This window comes from Dreissena polymorpha, chromosome 15, assembly GCF_020536995.1.
Source record: "Dreissena polymorpha isolate Duluth1 chromosome 15, UMN_Dpol_1.0, whole genome shotgun sequence".
Classification (NCBI taxonomy): domain Eukaryota; kingdom Metazoa; phylum Mollusca; class Bivalvia; order Myida; family Dreissenidae; genus Dreissena; species Dreissena polymorpha.
In genome coordinates, this window is record NC_068369.1 from 17,385,553 (window position 1) to 17,405,057 (window position 19,505).

Sequence of the window (19,505 nt, forward strand, 5' to 3'; positions counted from 1 at the left end):
CAGTCACATCTTCTGACACAATTACGGCCACATCTTCTGATACCATTACTCCCGCTTCTTCTGATACCATTACAGTCACATCTTCTGTCACAATTACGGCCACATCTTCTGACAGCAATACTCCCACGTCTTCTGATACCATGACTGTCACATCTTCTGACACAATTACGGCCACATCTTCAGATACAATTACATTCACATCTTCTGACACAATTACGGCCACATCTTCTGACAGCATTACACCGACATCTTCTGATACCATTACAGTCGCATTTTCTGACACAATTACGGCCACATCTTCTGATACCATTACGGTCGCATCTTCTGACACAATTACGGCCACATCTTCTGATACCATTACGGTCGCATCTTCTGACACAATTACGGCCACATATTCTGACACAATTACGGTCATATCTTCTGACAGCATTACACCTACATCTTCTGATACCATTACACCCACATCTTCTGACACAATCACGGCCACATCTTCTGACACAATTACGGCCACATCTTCTGATACCAATACAGTCACATCTTCTGACACAATTACGGCCACATCTTCTGACAGCATTACACCCACATCTTCTGATACCATTACAGTCACATCTTCTGACACAATTACGGCCATATCTTCTTATACCATTACAGTAACATCTTCTGACACAATTACTGCCACATCTTCTGACAGCATTACACCCACATCTTCTGATACCATTACAGTCACATCTTCTGACACAATTACGGCCACATCTTCTGATACCATTACTCCCGCTTCTTCTGATACCATTACAGTCACATCTTCGGTCACAATTACGGCCACATCTTCTGACACAATTACACCCACATCTTCTGATACCATAACAGTCACATCTTCTGACACAATTACGGCCACATCTTCAGATACAATTACAGTCACATCTTCTGACACAATTACGGCCACATCTTCTGACAGCATTACATCCACATCTTCTGAGACCATTACAGTCACATCTTCTGACACAATTACGGCCACATCTTCTGATACCATTACAGTCGCATCTTCTGACACAATTACGGCCACATCTTCTGACACAATTACTGTCACATCTTCTGACAGCATCACACCCACATCTTCTGATACCATTACAGTCACATCTTCTGACACAATCACGGCCACATCTTCTGACACAATTACGGCCACATCTTCTGATACCAATACAGTCACATCTTCTGACACAATTACGGCAACATCTTCTGACAGCATTACACCCACATCTTCTGATACCATTACAGTCACATCTTCTGACACAATTACGACCACATCTTCTTATACCATTACAGTCACATCTTCTGACACAATTACGGCCACATCTTCTGACAGCATTACACCGACATCTTCTGATACCATTACAGTCACATCTTCTGACACAATTACGGCCACATCTTCTGATACCATTACTCCCGCTTCTTCTGATACCATTACAGTCACATCTTCTGTCACAATTACGGCCACATCTTCTGACACAATTACACCCACATCTTCTGATACCATAACAGTCACATCTTCTGACACAATTACGGCCACATCTTCAGATACAATTACAGTCCCATCATCTGACACAATTACGGCCACGTCTTCTGACAGCATTACAGTCACATCTTCTGATACCATTACAGTCACATCTTCTGACACAATTACGGCCACATCTTCTGATACCATTATAGTCGCATCTTCTGACACAATTACGGCCACATCTTCTGACACAATTACGGTCACATCTTCTGACAGCATTACACCCACATCTTCTGATACCATTACAGTCAAATCTTCTGACACAATTACGGCCACATTTTCTGACACAATTACGGCCACATCTTCTGATACAAATACAGTCACATCTTCTGACACAATTACGGCCACATCTTCTGACAGCATTACACCCACATCTTCTGATACCATTACAGTCACATCTTCTGACACAATTACGGCCACATCTTCTGATACAAGTACAGTCACATCTTCTGACACAATTACGGCCACATCTTCTGACAGCATTACACCCACATCTTCTGATACAATTACAGTCTCATCTTCTGACACAATTACGGCCACATCTTCTGACACAATTACAGTAATATCTTCTGACACGATTACGGCCACATCTTCTGACAGCATTACACCCACATCTTCTGACACCATTACAGTCACATCTACTGACACCAGTACAGCCACATCTATTGACACAAGTACAGCCACATCTACTGACACAAGTACAGCCACGTCTACTGGTACCAGCTCAGTCACAGCTACTGGCACCATTACAACAACATCTACTGACACCATTACAGCCACATCTACTGACACAAGTACAGTCACAGCTACTGGCACCAGTACACCCACATCTACTGACACCAGTACAACCATATCTACTGACACCATTACAGCAACATTTACCGCCACCAGTACAGCCACAACCACTGACACTAGCACAGCCACGTCTCCTGACATGAGTACAGCAACAGCTACAGACACGAGTACAGCCACCAGTATATTAACATCATCTCCCACTTCTTCAATACAGACATCTTTCACCATGACATTCACTGCATCTGCCTCCAGTACAATAACGTTTACTTCATTACCTACGTCGACGATTGTTGCTACCTCTTCAAGCGTTTTGTCAACATCAACGATACAACCGACAAGTACTTCTGCTGTTGCATCATCATCCACTTCTGGTAATTATTTTATAGATACTTGTGTGAGATTGGTTATAAGCCACGTTTCAGTTCATGCATCGGATTAATAAATATACGAGTATACATTAAGCTCAAAATCTCTTATAATAGTTTCAATAATAGAAAATGGTAATACATGTATTGTACAAAATATATCAGCCTCTATTTGCTTTTTTGTTGTTATTTTATGCTAATTATTTATCTGTTTTCATAGAAAGGTATTCAAAGAATCAAAACTGAAAATGCATGATATTTTCTATTAAATAGTGCCTGGTTGCAGTACCCCTATACTTTCGAATGGGCAACACAACGGTCCTATAACTATAGGAAGTAACGTTACATTTTCGTGCAACCAGAACTACTCTTTAATCGGTCCATCGAGCGCTGTATGCCACGGAAATGGGTCATGGTCGCCTTTGCCAAATTGTACTAGAGGCAAGTAATATGTTTATATACTTATTTATGTACGTAAATGCCTATTAAATGTCAGCTCGCAATATCATCATTTTACCAGCATTTCACTTCCTCGATAAGTCATACATGATGTATAACATAAAATGGGCAAATCAATATTTACCGCTTTCTAAGACGTATACAAATAAAAAATCTGGAATCTTTTCTTTACATGAAATGGAGGCCATGTTTGATAACCAGTCAATTCGCATCAGGCTCTTTAGAGTTATTTCCCTTTACTTACACACAAAGCGAAATTTGTCGTTCCGGAGTAAAACTTACACGCTTTATCAAATATTCATCATATTTTTTTTAGTTTGCCTTGTTGGTATAAAATGCAGAAAAGGTTCGGTCATCAGGCTAATCACACTGTTCCAAATATTGCCCAATATTTGTATAACTTTCCTAACTCATTCATTTTCCATAGAATCTTCAACAAAATGTGCTGTTATTTGCGTACCGATTAAATTTAAGTCAAGTCGGATTCTGCGAATTTTTCTATACAGGACCATTTTTCCAGTGTATTTAAATGTTTAAATGTTTATGTTTTTTAATTCATCAATTGAGGTAACGAACAGTGTCAGTCTTTTCGTGTAATCAATTTTGCAATTCAATTGATTATTTGGATATGTAATTTTGGACTGGTTCTATTATTTGGCAAACTAGGAAAACTGACATTCCAAAAAAGTTTTATACATAAAGGACATAAAGTAAAGCTGAATCTTGCAATGCATCTTTACAAAGGCTAATTTAACAGCAAGAAAATCGTTTTCTTAAAGTGTACTAGTTTCAGTATTGGTAGTTGGACGGTAATCCCGACATGTATTCTAATTGGGATATCTTTATAAGAAAAATATTGTTTAACATAAAAGTTGAGAATACATCAATAATGGGAATACAATATTCAAGTATACCCAAAGTAATACATAATTAACAAAATGCGAACTGTTTATAGCTCAATCAATATGGAATAAAATCTAGATCAATATATAATACGATCAGGAATACACTTTATTTATTTTAACCATGGAAACAAGCGTAGTCAATGTTATTTGTGTAATTTTTTTCTTTTATTTTGTACATTTATATGAACTCGCGATGAGCTGAACAATATCACACAAAAGTTTTTCATCTTATGAACTCTGTTTGCTTCAGATTGTGGTGTGCCGTTTGTAGACAACGCAGAGTGGTCAGGATCTAGCACGACGCTGGGATCCAACGTAACCTTCACTTGCAATACCAGCTACGTTCTGCAAGGTAACACGACGTCTACTTGCCAGGCCACCGGATCATGGAGCCCCCTGCCCTCCTGTAGCTACCGTACGTTCATTTTAAAAATTGAAAGTCTATCTGGTCGTTTTAATGTAGATTTTTATCTATAGCTGATATATATTTATTTTGTTCAACTAATGTTCATAGTCGCTACAAAACAGACACGTAATTCTTTGTTACGGTAAGATATTTTTTACTTTACGAAAATGTATTCTTGTTGTAGAGTCGAAACATGTATCATATATTAAGTAAGCAAGATATAACACGATAAATAGATGTAGCTACATGTATAAGTCGTAATAAATGCTTTGTTTTGATATACGTATTCGCTAAATATCATTATTGTCCTAAATGCCTTTGCCACTGTGTAAGATGATGTAATATTCTGATTTTATTTATTCTTTTTAAATATAGAGTGTGAAGAGGTGGCAGTCATTCCCAACGGAAAGGTTGCACACTCATGCTTACGCTTACTACAGTCATGCACTGTTCAAATTTCGTGCAATTCTACGCACGATCTCATTGGTCAATATAACATCATTTGCGTGCCAGGTGGTTGGAGTCACGAATGGCCTAAATGCAGACCAAAGGGTAAGACTTTGTCGGAAAGCTGAGGCGGTTGTCATCGCTCATGTTGTATAAAAAGATTTTGTTTGCGTTAAAATTCAACATGCGTTATAATCATCGATTATCTGCGGATACATATACAAAGAAATATCTTTATTTGCTTAACCCACTGTATGTTATGGATCAAATAAGGATAATTAATCAATGATGTATACGATGTTTATGTATTGAATATCCAATTTGTTAATTTTACTTTATGTTTTATAATAATCGCATGTTAGTTATTGTTCTTGACGATTTCAATAACATGCACTTACAACAATTAGAACACATACGTTATTTTTACAGCCCAGTTAAGGGGATCGTTGACCAGTATCACTTTGTTCATTAAACCACCTAGTGACGAACAAGGGCTCAAAAGATTCATGGACGCACTAGGAGCTGAGGTATTTAATGCAATTCATTTCTGCAGACTCACAAATAACATTTATATTGACCGGTTCATCATCGTCGAAAAGCAAAATATATCTTTCGAAACGTATGGCACGCCGTAGCTCTCTTACGTTGTTACATTTCTGTCTGTCTTCTTTAGAAGGTGTCTTATTATGTCCAACCGTCGTGATATTTTGTCCATATTTGTTGTTGTCTTGTCAAAAAACAGTCGTATTATTCAAACCGTCTTGTTATCTTGTGGTGCTGACTTGTCTACATACAGTCTTATTATGTAAAACCGTCGTGTTATCTTGTCCAAATGTGATTTTGACTTGCCAAAACATAGTCTTTTTATGCCAAACCGTCGTGTTATCTTTTCCAAATGTGATGTTGACTTGTCAAAACACAGTCTTATTATGTCAAACAGTAATATTGTCCAATTGTGATGTTGACTTGTCAAAACACAGTTCTACTATGTCAACCCGTCGTGTTATCTTGTCGAAATATGGTGCTGACTTGTCAAAATACAGTCCTATTATGTCGAACCGTCGTGTTATCTTGTCCAAATGTGATGTTGACTTGTCAAAATACAGTCTTATTATGTCCAACAGTCGTGTTATCTTGTCCAGATATGGTGCTGACTTGTCAAAATAAGTCCTATTATGTCAAACCGTCGTGTTATCTTGTCCAAATGTGATGTTGACTTGTCAAAACACAGTGATATTATGTCAAACAGCCGTGTTATCTTGTCCAAATGTTTGACATAATAAGACTGTGTTTTGACAAGTCAACGCCACATTCGGACAAGACAACATGACGGTTTGACAAATCATCACCACATTTTGACAATATAATACGACTGTTTGACATAATAAGACTGTATTTTGACAAGTAAACACCACATATTGACAAAATATCACGACGGTTTGACATAATAAGACACTTAGAGAAGACAGAAAGAAATGTAACAACCTAAGACAGCTATGGCGTTCCATAGAAACGGATTATTTTTATTTTGTAATTTGACATTCATTATCTCGTATTGTATTGTGCGCTTGACCAATCAAAAGTGACTCATTTTTTTCCGATACGTTACGTTCTGATTATATTTGGCCTAGTACATGTATCCAAGTTAAATTAGACTATGAAGTATGTTACTCCAAAAGAAGTTAACATAATAATTGCAGCATAACTCACTCAATACTTTTAAAGATAGATCTACATATAAGTTTACAGAATCGTTCCGAACTTTAAATTTGTTAACTGCACCGTTAGTTCAACTTCCTCCTGCATAAAGTTAACTACATTTTATTCCAAATTATAGCCCTTGATTTGATCCTAGCTTTGCTTTCTTATTTCGTATAACCGTAAATATACGTAATTATTGTTTGTTGTATAAAGCGAGACTATATGATTTTGTCAAATATTTGTGAATTTATATAAAATGCGTAAACAACTTATTATACATATATTTCAATAAAAATAAAAATAAAAGTTAAGAAGAACATGTGTCGAAAAATGCGAAATAAGCCAGACATTTAATTCTGAAATCGACAATGTCTGTACAGTCGAATTGGCCAGCATGTATATCATGCATGTACGATGTGCATCTAAATTAAGTTTAACGGTTCATTTTTAATTCCTGCCACGATATCTATTCATACGACACACAAACACTATCTCCGATCCTAATAAAAAGACGAATGCTTCGGTTATTGTAGGAAAATATGTACGAAATATCTTCGTCACAATCGGCTCGGGGCGCTAATTTGTCTTTGCTGCATTTTATAAAATTCGTCTTCAATGTATAATTTGTCTTGCCTATTTTGTGTTATTGTAACATATTTTATTTTTTATCAATATACATGTATTACAATTTAACACATATACAAATCGTATAGTCTCGCTTTAAGACAGATTTAAGTTGCAAGTATTTTTAACGTCTACATGAGCAATACACACTCCATATAGTCTATCTTAAAATAGGGGGCACACAATTGTTTAAGTATTTAAATGTTATATGTTGCTTTTTAGCTCGATGACCATTTCAAAACTGAGATGGGATCTTATTACGAGTCAGTTACAGTACATTCCATCAGGTAACGTATTTTAAAATAATGTATAAATAAATTTACTTAGTAAGTTAACGAAAGTCACATAAAACTGCTACCCTAAAACGCATTTTGTAAGTATTTGTTTTCTTTTCTTGAATTATTTCTGACACGGAAACAATTCCTTTTGTTTAACAAAACATTGATGTTTTACTTTCATTGACTCTTTCCTGTCGTCCGGCAAATTGCGTTTATCGTATTCATGATTAGATTTCTGTTATAAACTTTAATTTCATTAGGTTACATGTTAATGAAAATATTTACATGAATTTAAAGTTTTCAAATGTAATTAATGTTTACAAGAAAAATACCACAACAATATTGATTTTGTTGTTATTTGTAATACATTTTAGCCGAGCTTTGGAGACACTTGACTGAATGCATATACTAAATTATAAAAAATACTATACACGAATGTAAAGTTGTCAGAATCAAAATCAACCCAAAAGTTCAAATTATATGAATATGCATGTAGCTCCAACGGAGTGGCAAACATCTCGTTTTACATCGGAAACACGGACGCGGCCACAGCATCATTTGCGAGTTCCATGGCGGCTCTAATCAAGGGCGAACCAATCACCGTGCTGAACAACAAAACCAGGGTTAAAGCAGCCACACTGGAGTCTGGACAACAAGGTCAGTGCATGTGTTAAGTGACACAGCGTTAATTACTATACAGTACACATGACTTCGTTAGAGACACGTGTGGACAGTTAAACGTTAAAAGTTTCAGTTATATTTCATCAAGTTAAACAGGCGGTACAGTTTCAATTGTATAATGCTTTGTTTTATGTGCTGTTTTGCACTGATGTTATACATTTCCATGACATTGCAGCATGATGAATCACTTCTTATTTTATTGAAACGACGGCATTAAATTATTTAATGTTACACTTAAAATATTTAAATATTGTGACATTTATATAATATGGCTTTTCATGACTTGTCTTTATTAAAATGATGATTAAAATGTTCCTAACAAATAGCATAAACAGGTTAAGGTCACTTAACATAAAATACTTATGAAATTAACTTGACAGTTATGAGCTCAATATGTTATAGTTTCATCTGACTAAGTATCACATACCACATGGAATTTCATTTTCAAAATATTTGTTTAAAGATTTAAGTTTGCGATAGTTAATGCATCGCGACACGATTAGTATATAAGTTATGATTAACTTACTTTTCTGTTTTGCAGTCAGTTTAAACCAAACAGAGGCGGAGATGTCTTGCGCCATTTACGAGTCAATCCAAGGGTTATGTCCCACTCAGACAAAGTGCAAATATGTAGATGAGAAACCGGTTTGTGAGTAAGTACTATGCCCTAGCGATTATAAACTATAAGCTGTTACGCCGACGACTGTATAACACAAGTAGATAACGCGAACTGTTCTGCAAAAACAGAAATGCGTACGTGACTGTTTAAACACTATTTGTGAATACAAAGTAGCCTGGAATCAAAATAGAGGATTCTAACATAAGATAAATTGTATTCATTCTGTCCTTCGGTCGGTATCATTTGTTAACCCTCTCGATATTTCCTATACATTTTAATGGAGTTTTATGAAGCTCCACTCAATCATTAAAAGGGCCTTTTTACAGATTTTGAAGTTTGTCATTAAATGCTTTATATTGATAAATGTAAACATAACATTTTAAAAGTTCCAGTAAAAAATCAAATATAAAATTTTAAAAAGGGAAAAAAGTAGCCCGCAGCAGGGCTCGAACCAGTGACCCCCGGAATCCTGAAGTAAAAACGCATTAGCCAAATGAGCTATCCTGCCAAGCATACATAAGATGTGTATTTTATACCTTATATAAGCTATCTTCGTAGTTTCACAAATTTAACCGACAACAACAGAACTCTCCAAATTATTCAATCGTTTCGCGTTGCAACGCTTTAAAAATTTTAGGTTTTTAAATCGTCAAAATATGCATATAATGGCTATATTTGACCATGGCAAAATAAATGTTCAGTAATACTGTTTCCTCACAAATATCACTACTAAACCGAAAATTTGCGAATCTAAAACATCTTTTTTCAATTTTGTCAATTTACCAAACCGTGAAAAGATCCCTTTATGGTCATTGAGTTAATGTGTGAAATGCATGAGTAAGTCACGGCGGTTAAAGTCACAATTGAAGGTCTAATGTTTTAGCAACCATGTTCGTGACTGCTTAATACTGTGGTTCTCCCATATTCTTCAAACTATCAAGCGTGGCTAAAGTGTTTGGTTAATTGATGCAATTCACAGAAAGCAGGCATGAGTCAAACACGTCGACTCAATGTAATTGTCATACCCAAAGGCAAAACAACTGAACCTGCATTTTCGTGTGCGCTCCATATTCATATGCCATTTGCAGCACTGCATTAAACTCGGTTCGAATGTTTTGCATGCACGCGTCAGTCGCCTCGACTCAAAGTCATCGGTCTTCGTGAAGATCGACAATTGGACTTTTCATTTCGTGACTGCTGCATGTGGCCTATTGTTTCATAAAGTTTTAAATGAAATTTTACTCAATGCGTTATGTTTTGATACCATTTGCAGACATATAAACAAGTGTCGTTAATGTTAAGGTCGCGCTTCAACGTCCATTTCTGAACATTTATTCAAATGTCTTTCTTATATCCCCTCTTCACTTTAAGCTTTTTATTAAAATTGCGAAAAAAGTGTATCATGCCAAGGCATGCTTAAGTCATGCCTAATCATTATCAAGATAACCACTTGCGTACTTATTTACAGAAACGGTTGTACTAAAAACATAATTGCTTTCAGTGTTCTGTTTGATAACGTTTGTAAAAGATTTATCAAAGTTGACAATTCTGGTAATTATTTATTAAATAGCAAATTTGCTTTCCATTTCAGACCTTTGACAAAACAAGGTAAGATATAATTAACAATTAACAATTTATGAGCTCGGGATAAGTTATGAAATTAAAAACGAACAATTTAGACCAATTGCATATTTTACAATGGAATTTCAAACATCTCGATGAAGAGTTTCATATCTAACACAACGATTTACCGCTCGTTGATTGAGTTGAAGGGTTCAAAAGCTTTCGTTTGAAAATATAGGACCTTATGCTTTTTGTCTTCTGTTTTATCGTCTTGAAATACATAAAGTAACCCGACATACAAGGCAACGCATGATGCATATGGTATGTTAGTCCTTAATGCTGAAATGAGTTTTATCAAATCTTATAAGATTTTCGTAGAGTGTACATGATATGTGAGCTGTCATTTGTTGACAACATTAAACTGAAAGTAGTGTATGTTTTATCCAAGATATCAAAAATGATATAATGATGATAATATATCATTGGTTTTCCTACTGCTAACGAAGCCCGAGTTGTATAACATCACGCATGATTTCGCAGATAACTCTGTCCTATTGATGAAACTAAGCGTATCGATTTTTAAATGTTACGTCCAGTGATAGCCAGTTATAGCGATATGTTAACGAAAAAAACCACTAGCGGTTTAAAAAAACACCTTTTTATTCAATAACATTTGGCATCTCTGCAGTTATAATAAAATAGAAATGCATTAACATACTTGCACGTATTACATGATTTATATAAGCTATCCAGTACTGTATACTATGTACCATTCTTATAATTTGTTAAATGATTATGCAGACGACTTCGCCCTGTTGGTTGGCCTCGGTGTTGGAATCCCTTTGTTTCTCATCGCCGCCCTTGTATTGGGTCTTCTCACGTACCGGATGTGCAGAAATAGAAGAAAGATGGTGGAGGATGACGATACAGTTAGCTCATATAGCACTTACAAGTACGGTTACTGTATTCATGTTTTGTTGACTATAATTCTATTTGATAATATGCATATTTGACAAAAAGAACATAGCAAGGACTATACATCGGACAAACCCTGATTTTTCCACATTGGAAAACTATGTAAACTGACCGCGTATGTACAATAATTGTAAAACGTCGTGAAAGTTGAACGAATATTGATGGACAATCAGAAACAATTATTATTTACAACAAATATTCAAATCCAGTGCACCTTATTATCATTAATATTAGACGCGTTTTTGTTATTTCTTTTTTTAACTTAAAATTTAATATGTTAACATATTGACTTTTTGGTAGTGTTGTGGCGTAACTTGTTTACCTTTATTTGTAACCATGGACACTTGGTAACTAAACATACCCGTGAATCAAAAATAGGCACGCAGTTCAAAATATTATGTGTGCCAAAAGTAGGGGAGATGAATAAGTATATTTGTCTACATTCATTGCAGACCCGTTATGGGACCATACCTACCGGCTATCATTCCGACCCGGTACAATCCGATGGGTCGTCCTGGCCCAATATATAGCAACGAACATGGGTGGGACAATATGTCTGAAATAGGAAGAAATAACGCTCCGTCTGATGTAGAAGTTTCAATAGGATTCGAGGGTGAGTAAAGTGTATACATGAGAACCCAATGTGTAGCTGTTTAATGAATCAACAATGATTAAACGCTTTGAGACATGTTTTTTCTAATTATTAGCTCAAATCTCGCTATGCAAGCATGCTTTATTCTGCGGGACTTTTGTTTTCAAATATTAATTTTTGGATGGTGATCAATCTTTATCCGTTAGAAATTAGACTTATGTTCACAGTAATCAACAAGCAAGTGTTTGAACAGCTGGCGCCTATATATAGATATATAACCATTTCAGGGTCCACATGTTCAACACACTGTTTAGGCATATAACATGTCAGATTAATTTAATATAAACGAGAAAGGATGCCTGCTTATGAGTAGTATAACTAAGTGTTAATACAATATTCACAGATGTTAATTATAAAATGAAATAAAAATGCCTTAACATTGACTGTACGTCACAAACTAACGTTTCAAACACTGTCTATTGGTCCTGACACAATCGCAATAAATTAGACGTTATGTAAACGTATTTGATATATTTAAAACAAGATCATTGTTGTTTTTACAGATCAGTTATATCGTTCGGAACAGCCTTCAAACTTTTCATGGGACCATATGTATCCTCGAATTGTAAGTTATATATATATATATATATATATATATATATATATATATATATATATATATATATATATATATATATATATATATATATATTAGTCGTATATCACATATCGAGTCATTATATATGTCGAGTATAAATAAGCATGTTCCATTTTCTTTCCACCATTAAACATAGCAACAGCGAGTGTGTTACACGAATGTTTATAATTGCTATGGTCATTGTGTCCGTAAAAGGTTTCTTCAAAGGACAACTCCTCCTGAACCGGGCAGAATATACCAAACTTTACAGAAATGTTTTCTGGGTTGTCCTCTGTGAAATTTGTTCAAATAATTCTGTGTCATTGATTAATTTGGTCAGAGGGTAATAAATTACCCAATAGGCTAACACCTAAGAATATTCTCCTGCAACTCCTCATAGCTCAGAGATTTAGTACTTTGTATGTATAATCGTATTATGGTCATCTACATATTTGTTCAAATCATGCGTGTAGTGAACACTGGCCCGGAGCTTACACATTTAACATAGACCTATTAAGGAACAACTTTTAAAATGCTGTTGTGACTTGTTTTTCGTTACAAAGAACTAGGTATTGATATGAAGTGTAGCATAGACTAACATAAACGTTTAAACGAAAAATCTATACAAATCTTGTCTGAAACCGCTCAGTAAAAGGCATTTATATTTGGCATTAAGCATCATGAGTAAAATCTGTACGAAGTTTGTTCAAATCTTGTCAAATGTTGCACCATGGGCAATTAGTTTAACTAAGACTGCTGTTTTGTACTGTTTGGGCAATCGGTCACTTGCCTTAAATAAAGGACCAACTAATTGTTTTTAATGAAAATTCAATACTGCTTCAGCAGCTGGAGTTTCACTTCTTCATATTGTATTAGAGCAACTTTAAATCATATTGTATGAAAATACAAATCCATGGCTTTTATGTGTTTTTTTTTAATATAATATCATCTAGAACTCATCTACATTTTTTTTCAAATTATGCTCCCTGGATCCAAATATTCCCTACCCCGGTCTTCATTTTCGATATGGAAATACTGCAAAATAACTTGTAAATATATGTAACAGAGATTTAATATTTAGTATGTAACATCAGACAGTGATCCTCCACATAGATTCTTCCAATTATGCTTATGAGGTCAAAGTTGGCCACGCCCGTAATGCCTTATTTTAATACAGAAACGTAGTTCAAGTAATGTGTTATCTAGCACGAAAATGTCCATCTGTGTAATATTTGTTATGATACATGTTATGCTGATCCTATACTAAAATTAAACAATGATCGATCTGGGGTCGAAATTGAAACACATGTTTGGTGGTGCAAAATGTTTTACATAGATCAGCATAGCAACATATGTTAACATTAAGCCCGAGTCGTCAAAAGGAACTGGGAGGTCTTGAGTATTACGCCACTGCTATAAACTTCATCATGTGAGCGTTCATGGTTATATTAAGTGACTTGTTTAAAATATGTTCCGTAAAAAAATACTATGTAAACAATATGTTTTGTCATGAAACTGTTAATTATAACTTTATTATCGTATTAATGATGTTCCTTTTCACATTCAACTGACAGTTCTATTTAACAACGATTTCGCGATAAATGGTGAATACATGTTTTGTAAACGCAAACATTCAGCTCTTAGTTTCAGTAGCAAAAATGGCACGTCATTAAAGATACAAGCGAATTGTATTCTCAAATCATTGATAAAAGAGAAAGCAAAATGAACGAGTTAATATACATTATATCAATTATATGTATGAAACCCGCTTTGAATGGATGAGCCTACATATTAACACAAAGGGTGTCAACGAATGTTGCTCATATTTTATTGTGTAATTACGCAAGTTATGACAAGCTGTTATAAGTACTAAATAATGATATGATATATGTTTCAGAATGAACGACTTTGATCACAGACGTGGATTTCATCCAGAAGAGAAATACCTCAATACATTCCCATTCGGTTGAAAAACTGGCCACACAAGGGTCATATCGCGATCTAGATTGATAGTGTATTCACACCAATCTGTATCGTTTTCGCTTTCCTATTCAGTGTATATATAATGTGAATAGTTTCGATATATTTTGAAGCGTGCAAGGTGGTTCGTAAACGAAAAATGTACAGATGCAATCAAAACTTACTTAGAATGTATAAGTTTACACTTAAGTGTTCTTTTTTTCTATTACATTTCGGTGTGTTTTGCATTTTGTCCCTGTGTTGCGAATCGTTTACATGTTGTGTTGAACACAAGACTGCCCACGTACCAGATTACATTACTTTGAACATATTTTACCGCTCGTACACGTTAAAGCTGTACGCATACAGTTTGTTGTTATGCATTGTTTTTATTTGTGTATTATTTATATTTACATTCATGTATTCATTAAAATTGTCAATGACGTCAGATTAAAATTGTTATTGTATATACAAAATATCCACTAAATATTTTGATGTTTCAACTAAGTCAATACAATAAAATATGAATATTACTTCTAGTATAAGATGTAAAGAAGTTATTTTATGCATATAAACTACATGTAGATAACGTTTTTAACCCTTAAAGCGCTGGAGCCGAATTTTAAAGGCCTTTGCAAACAGTTTGGATCCAGATGAGACGCCACAGAACGTGGCGTCTCATCTGGATCCAAACTGTTTGCTATTCTGATAGTATTCTTTGAATAAAAATGAAGAAAATGCTTATTTTAGAAATTCAGCAGACGACATTTTAGCAGAAGACAAATTACCCAGCATGCAAAGGGTTAAATCAGACTTGTAAGCTGAAGCTGTATTTTATGGAAACGTATATGTTACACCCTGATGTTACACCCTGATGTTACACCCTGATGTTACACCCTGATGTTTTGATGATGTCAAAATTCTATGAGGGAATGATATCAAAAACGTGTCATGACGTAAAATATAACTCAATGTGTCGACTAAAACAACGATGGACAGTTAATTTCACAAGAGCATGACGCCAACATTTATGTTGATTTGTCGACCTGGGATAAGATTTCAAGACTTAAAGAACCCGCATGTTGGCATAACAGCCTAAATCTCCGACGATATTTTATCCTTTAGCCGTCCTATATATTTAACTATTTCGGCGTTGTTTGCTGCGGAAGCGTATATGGTACACCCCAATAATATGGTCATGCCGGATTAGTTTATATCGACTTACTGTAAAATAACATGGTATGTCGTCATAGTTTTCTAGGTTTTTCACTCTTAATTTTACTCGCCATAACGACATTGGGTTAAAGTCTCGACGTAAATGTTTCCGGCTTTTCCCGAAACAATATTTGGTCGACATGACCTAAGTCGACAAATCAACATAATTTTTGGCGTCATGCCCTTGTGAAAATGACTTGCCAACATAGTTTTAATTGACACGATGAATTATTTTTTACGCCATGACACATTTTTCATGCTGTCAAAGAATGTTGGTATCATCAGGGTGTATCATATACACTTCCATAGTTTACTGTATGACGACATATATCTTGATGAGTTACCAGTAACGTAATGTTTCCGGCTTTTCCTGAAAAAATATTTGGTCGACATGATCTAAGTCGACAAATCAACATAAATTTTGGCGTCATGCTCTTGTGAAAATGACTTGCCATCGTAGTTTTAGACGACACGATGAGTTACTTTTTACGCCATGACACCTTTTTCATATCATGCCGTCATAGAATGTTGAAATCATCACAGCATCAGGGTGTACCATATACGCTTCCATATATCTGCGTGGATCACTGGGCGTCGACATGACTCATGATGACATGGATATAACATATGGATTATATGTTGATTTAAATTTATATATGCGTATATGGTACACCCTGATGCTGTGATGATGTCAACATTATATGACGGCATGATATGACAAAGCTGTCATGGCGTAAAAAATAACTCTTTGTGTCGACTAAAACTATAATGGCAAGTCATTTTCACAAAAGCATGATGCCAAACATTTCGTTGATTTGTCGATTTAGATCATGTCGACCAAATAGTGTTTCCGGAAAAGCTGGAAACATTTACGTCGAGACTTGAACTTGATGTCATTATGGAGTTTCAAAGTTTATTGTCTAATCCATGGCATGTACAATAAAATACATAAATAACACAGTTTACAAACATGCATGGCCAATCTTATAGATTTGCAATAGACATTTTAAATGTGTGATATTACCATAAAAACTATTGCCTTTTTTACAGGTACATGTTTCATTGACATACATCATTAAAACCAAATTGCCCCTGTTAACCTTTTGATAAACACCTGTAATAAAATATTGAAGTTGATAAAACACTGGTGTTGTTAAACAGGGCACTAATGCGCAAATAGGATCAGGTCATTAGTGGACTGGCCTTCTGTATTTTAATGAAACAATTATTTCAGATGATAAAATAATAGGATTCTTGTATAATAAACAACTAATTTCATTAAAACCTAAAGAACTATAGTTGAGCGTTACATGACCATATTATTGCGGTTTACCATATACGCTTCCGTAATGTGACGATATATATCGTCAACATTATATTGATGAGATTACCAAGATTGTGTCGACCAAATATGTTTTCAGGAAAAGCCAACATTTATGTCGTGACTTTAACTTAATGTCGTTATTTCGAGTAAAATTAAATATGAAAATCTACAAAACTATGACGACATACCCTGTTATTTCACCGTAAGTTGATATTAACTAATCCGGCATGACCATATTAACGGGGTGTACCATATACGTTTCCTATGGAAGCGTATATGGTACACCCTGATGCTGTGATGATGTCAATATTCTATGACGGCATGATATGAAAAAGGTGTCATGGCGTACAAAATAACTCATCGTGTCGACTAAAACTATGATGGCAAGTCATTTTCAGAAGAGCATAACGCAAAAATTATGTTGATTTAACGACATAGATCAAGTCGACCAAATATTATTTCGGGAAAAGCCGGAAACATTATCGTCCAGATTTTAACTTAATGTCGTTATGGCGAGTAAACTTAAGAGGGAAAAACCAACAAAACTATGACGACAAGCCATGTTATTTCACAGTAAGTCGATGACGACATGATATAAAAAAAGGGGTTATGGCGTAAAACATTACTCATCGTGTCGACTTAAAATATGATGGCGAGTCATTTTTACAAGAGCACGACGCCACAAATTATGTTGATTTGTCGACTTAGATAATGTCGACCAAATTTTTTTTTCGGGAAAAGCCGGAAACATTTACGTCGAGACTTTAAATTAATGTCGTTATGGCGAGTAAAATTAAGAGGGAATAACCTACAAAACTATACGACATACCATGTTATTTCACATTAAGTCGATATAAGCTAATCCGGCTTGACCATATTATTGGGGTGTACCATATACGCTTCCAATACAAAACACTGAAATGACGCAATTAACAATATCGCGGCACTGTGTTCAACAGAGGTAAAATTCAAATGATAGTATCCACTTGTGTGCTTTTTCGTCGACAAAGACTAGATGTTGCAATAATCTGGTACATCGCCAGGTTTGGGAGATGCGCTTTAATCCGCAAAAAAATATTTTTCATAGGTAAGGACGGATTGGTTTTTCATGTCCGTAGATTTGGATAACGGAACAAAAAAGTTCGGATCAGAATCGCTCTAATATCATGGTGCCTATACCACGTGACTTTTTATGATCTGTGTTGGGAGTATAATGCGCGACCCAGTTAATATTTTGAATGATGTATTTTTAAATATTTCACCATTTTTAATGGGATAAAGTGGAGAACCCGCTCATTCGTGGAAGTTTTCTATAGGTATCATGATCTTTTAAAACAAATAAGTAATTTTTCAGTGAAGTGCAACCGCGCGTTTGTAATATAAAGTCCCCACACTGATCCGACATTTTTCTAACCGTTCAAACGCGCGCTTGCACTTTACTGAAAAAATACAAAGTAGTTTAAAAAGATCATGATACCTATAGAAAACTCTTACGAGCGGGCTCTCCACTTAATCACATTAAAAATGGTGAAATATTAAAAAAGAGATCCTTAAAAATATTAACTGGGTCGCGCTTTATTCTCCCAACACAGATCGAAAAAAGTTATGTGGTATAGGCACCGTGAAATATGAAATATGGTACAGTATTTACGCACGTGTAAATATAAACATGTTTATTAACAAAAATCGATCGACCAATACATAAGTCAATTAATCGATCAGTCACTGAATACATAAATAAATACTAAATTAATAAATAGTTTTAACCTATTTATTTTTAAATTTATTAAAGTTTGGTTCGATTGCATAGAAAGCTTAAGACTTATTTGAAACGCTCTCGAGTCTGTTTCCTGCGACTAGAACCAGTACTTGGTATACATGTGGAAGATCTTAAAACCGCTAAAACAGTGGGGATTGAACCCGTGACCTTCAGGTCGCTAGGCGGAAAAACAATATAAATATATAAATGCCATATTTGGTGCGTATGACGGTATACACCTACGGCAGCTCTATATGGAAAATTAGCATGGCAACCACCACATGTAAAACAGTGGAGATCTGTATGCCTACATTGGCATAGATTTATTAGAATGGATGTTAACAGAGTTAATTATAAGGTATTTTCTGCATGTTTAATGAAAAGTAACACTAGATGCAAGAATTGGCAATTCATGTTTAATACTATGTGGAAAAGTTAGACTTAGTAGAATATGCACTTAACTGTGTAACAGTATCGTCAAATTCATTTTGTGAAAAAGTTGTTCTTAAATCTATGTCAATGTATGTGGATGAATGGAGAGCTTATTTTGATAGAAATGTTGGTCGAAATGGTAAAAGTGGTAATAAATCAAGAACATATAAATTGTTGAAAAACGACTACAAAACAGAGCACTATTGTAAAATAT

General features: G+C 35.0%; 1 protein-coding gene across 1 annotated transcript; it reads left to right on the plus strand.

Moving 5' to 3' along the window:
- The first annotated feature begins 2,576 nt into the window (after window positions 1-2,576).
- LOC127859591 (uncharacterized) lies at window positions 2,577-14,591 on the plus strand. The gene is made up of 11 exons (XM_052397090.1): window positions 2,577-2,601; window positions 4,330-4,494; window positions 4,861-5,037; window positions 5,362-5,459; window positions 7,480-7,544; window positions 8,032-8,192; window positions 8,758-8,865; window positions 11,200-11,350; window positions 11,826-11,986; window positions 12,529-12,590; window positions 14,500-14,591. The coding sequence occupies exons 1-11, from the start codon at window positions 2,577-2,579 to the stop codon at window positions 14,512-14,514; spliced, it is 1,188 nt and encodes a 395-aa protein (XP_052253050.1). The 3' UTR covers window positions 14,515-14,591.
- The last annotated feature ends 4,914 nt before the right edge of the window (window positions 14,592-19,505 follow it).

Bases quoted from the DNA above. Each gene is read 5' to 3' on its own strand.
- LOC127859591 (XM_052397090.1), top strand. From the start codon at position 2,577: ATGACATTCACTGCATCTGCCTCCA. The intron at 4,495-4,860 runs GTACGTTCATTT...TTTTAAATATAG, and splicing joins CCTGCCCTCCTGTAGCTACC to AGTGTGAAGAGGTGGCAGTC. The intron at 8,193-8,757 runs GTCAGTGCATGT...TCTGTTTTGCAG, and splicing joins ACTGGAGTCTGGACAACAAG to TCAGTTTAAACCAAACAGAG.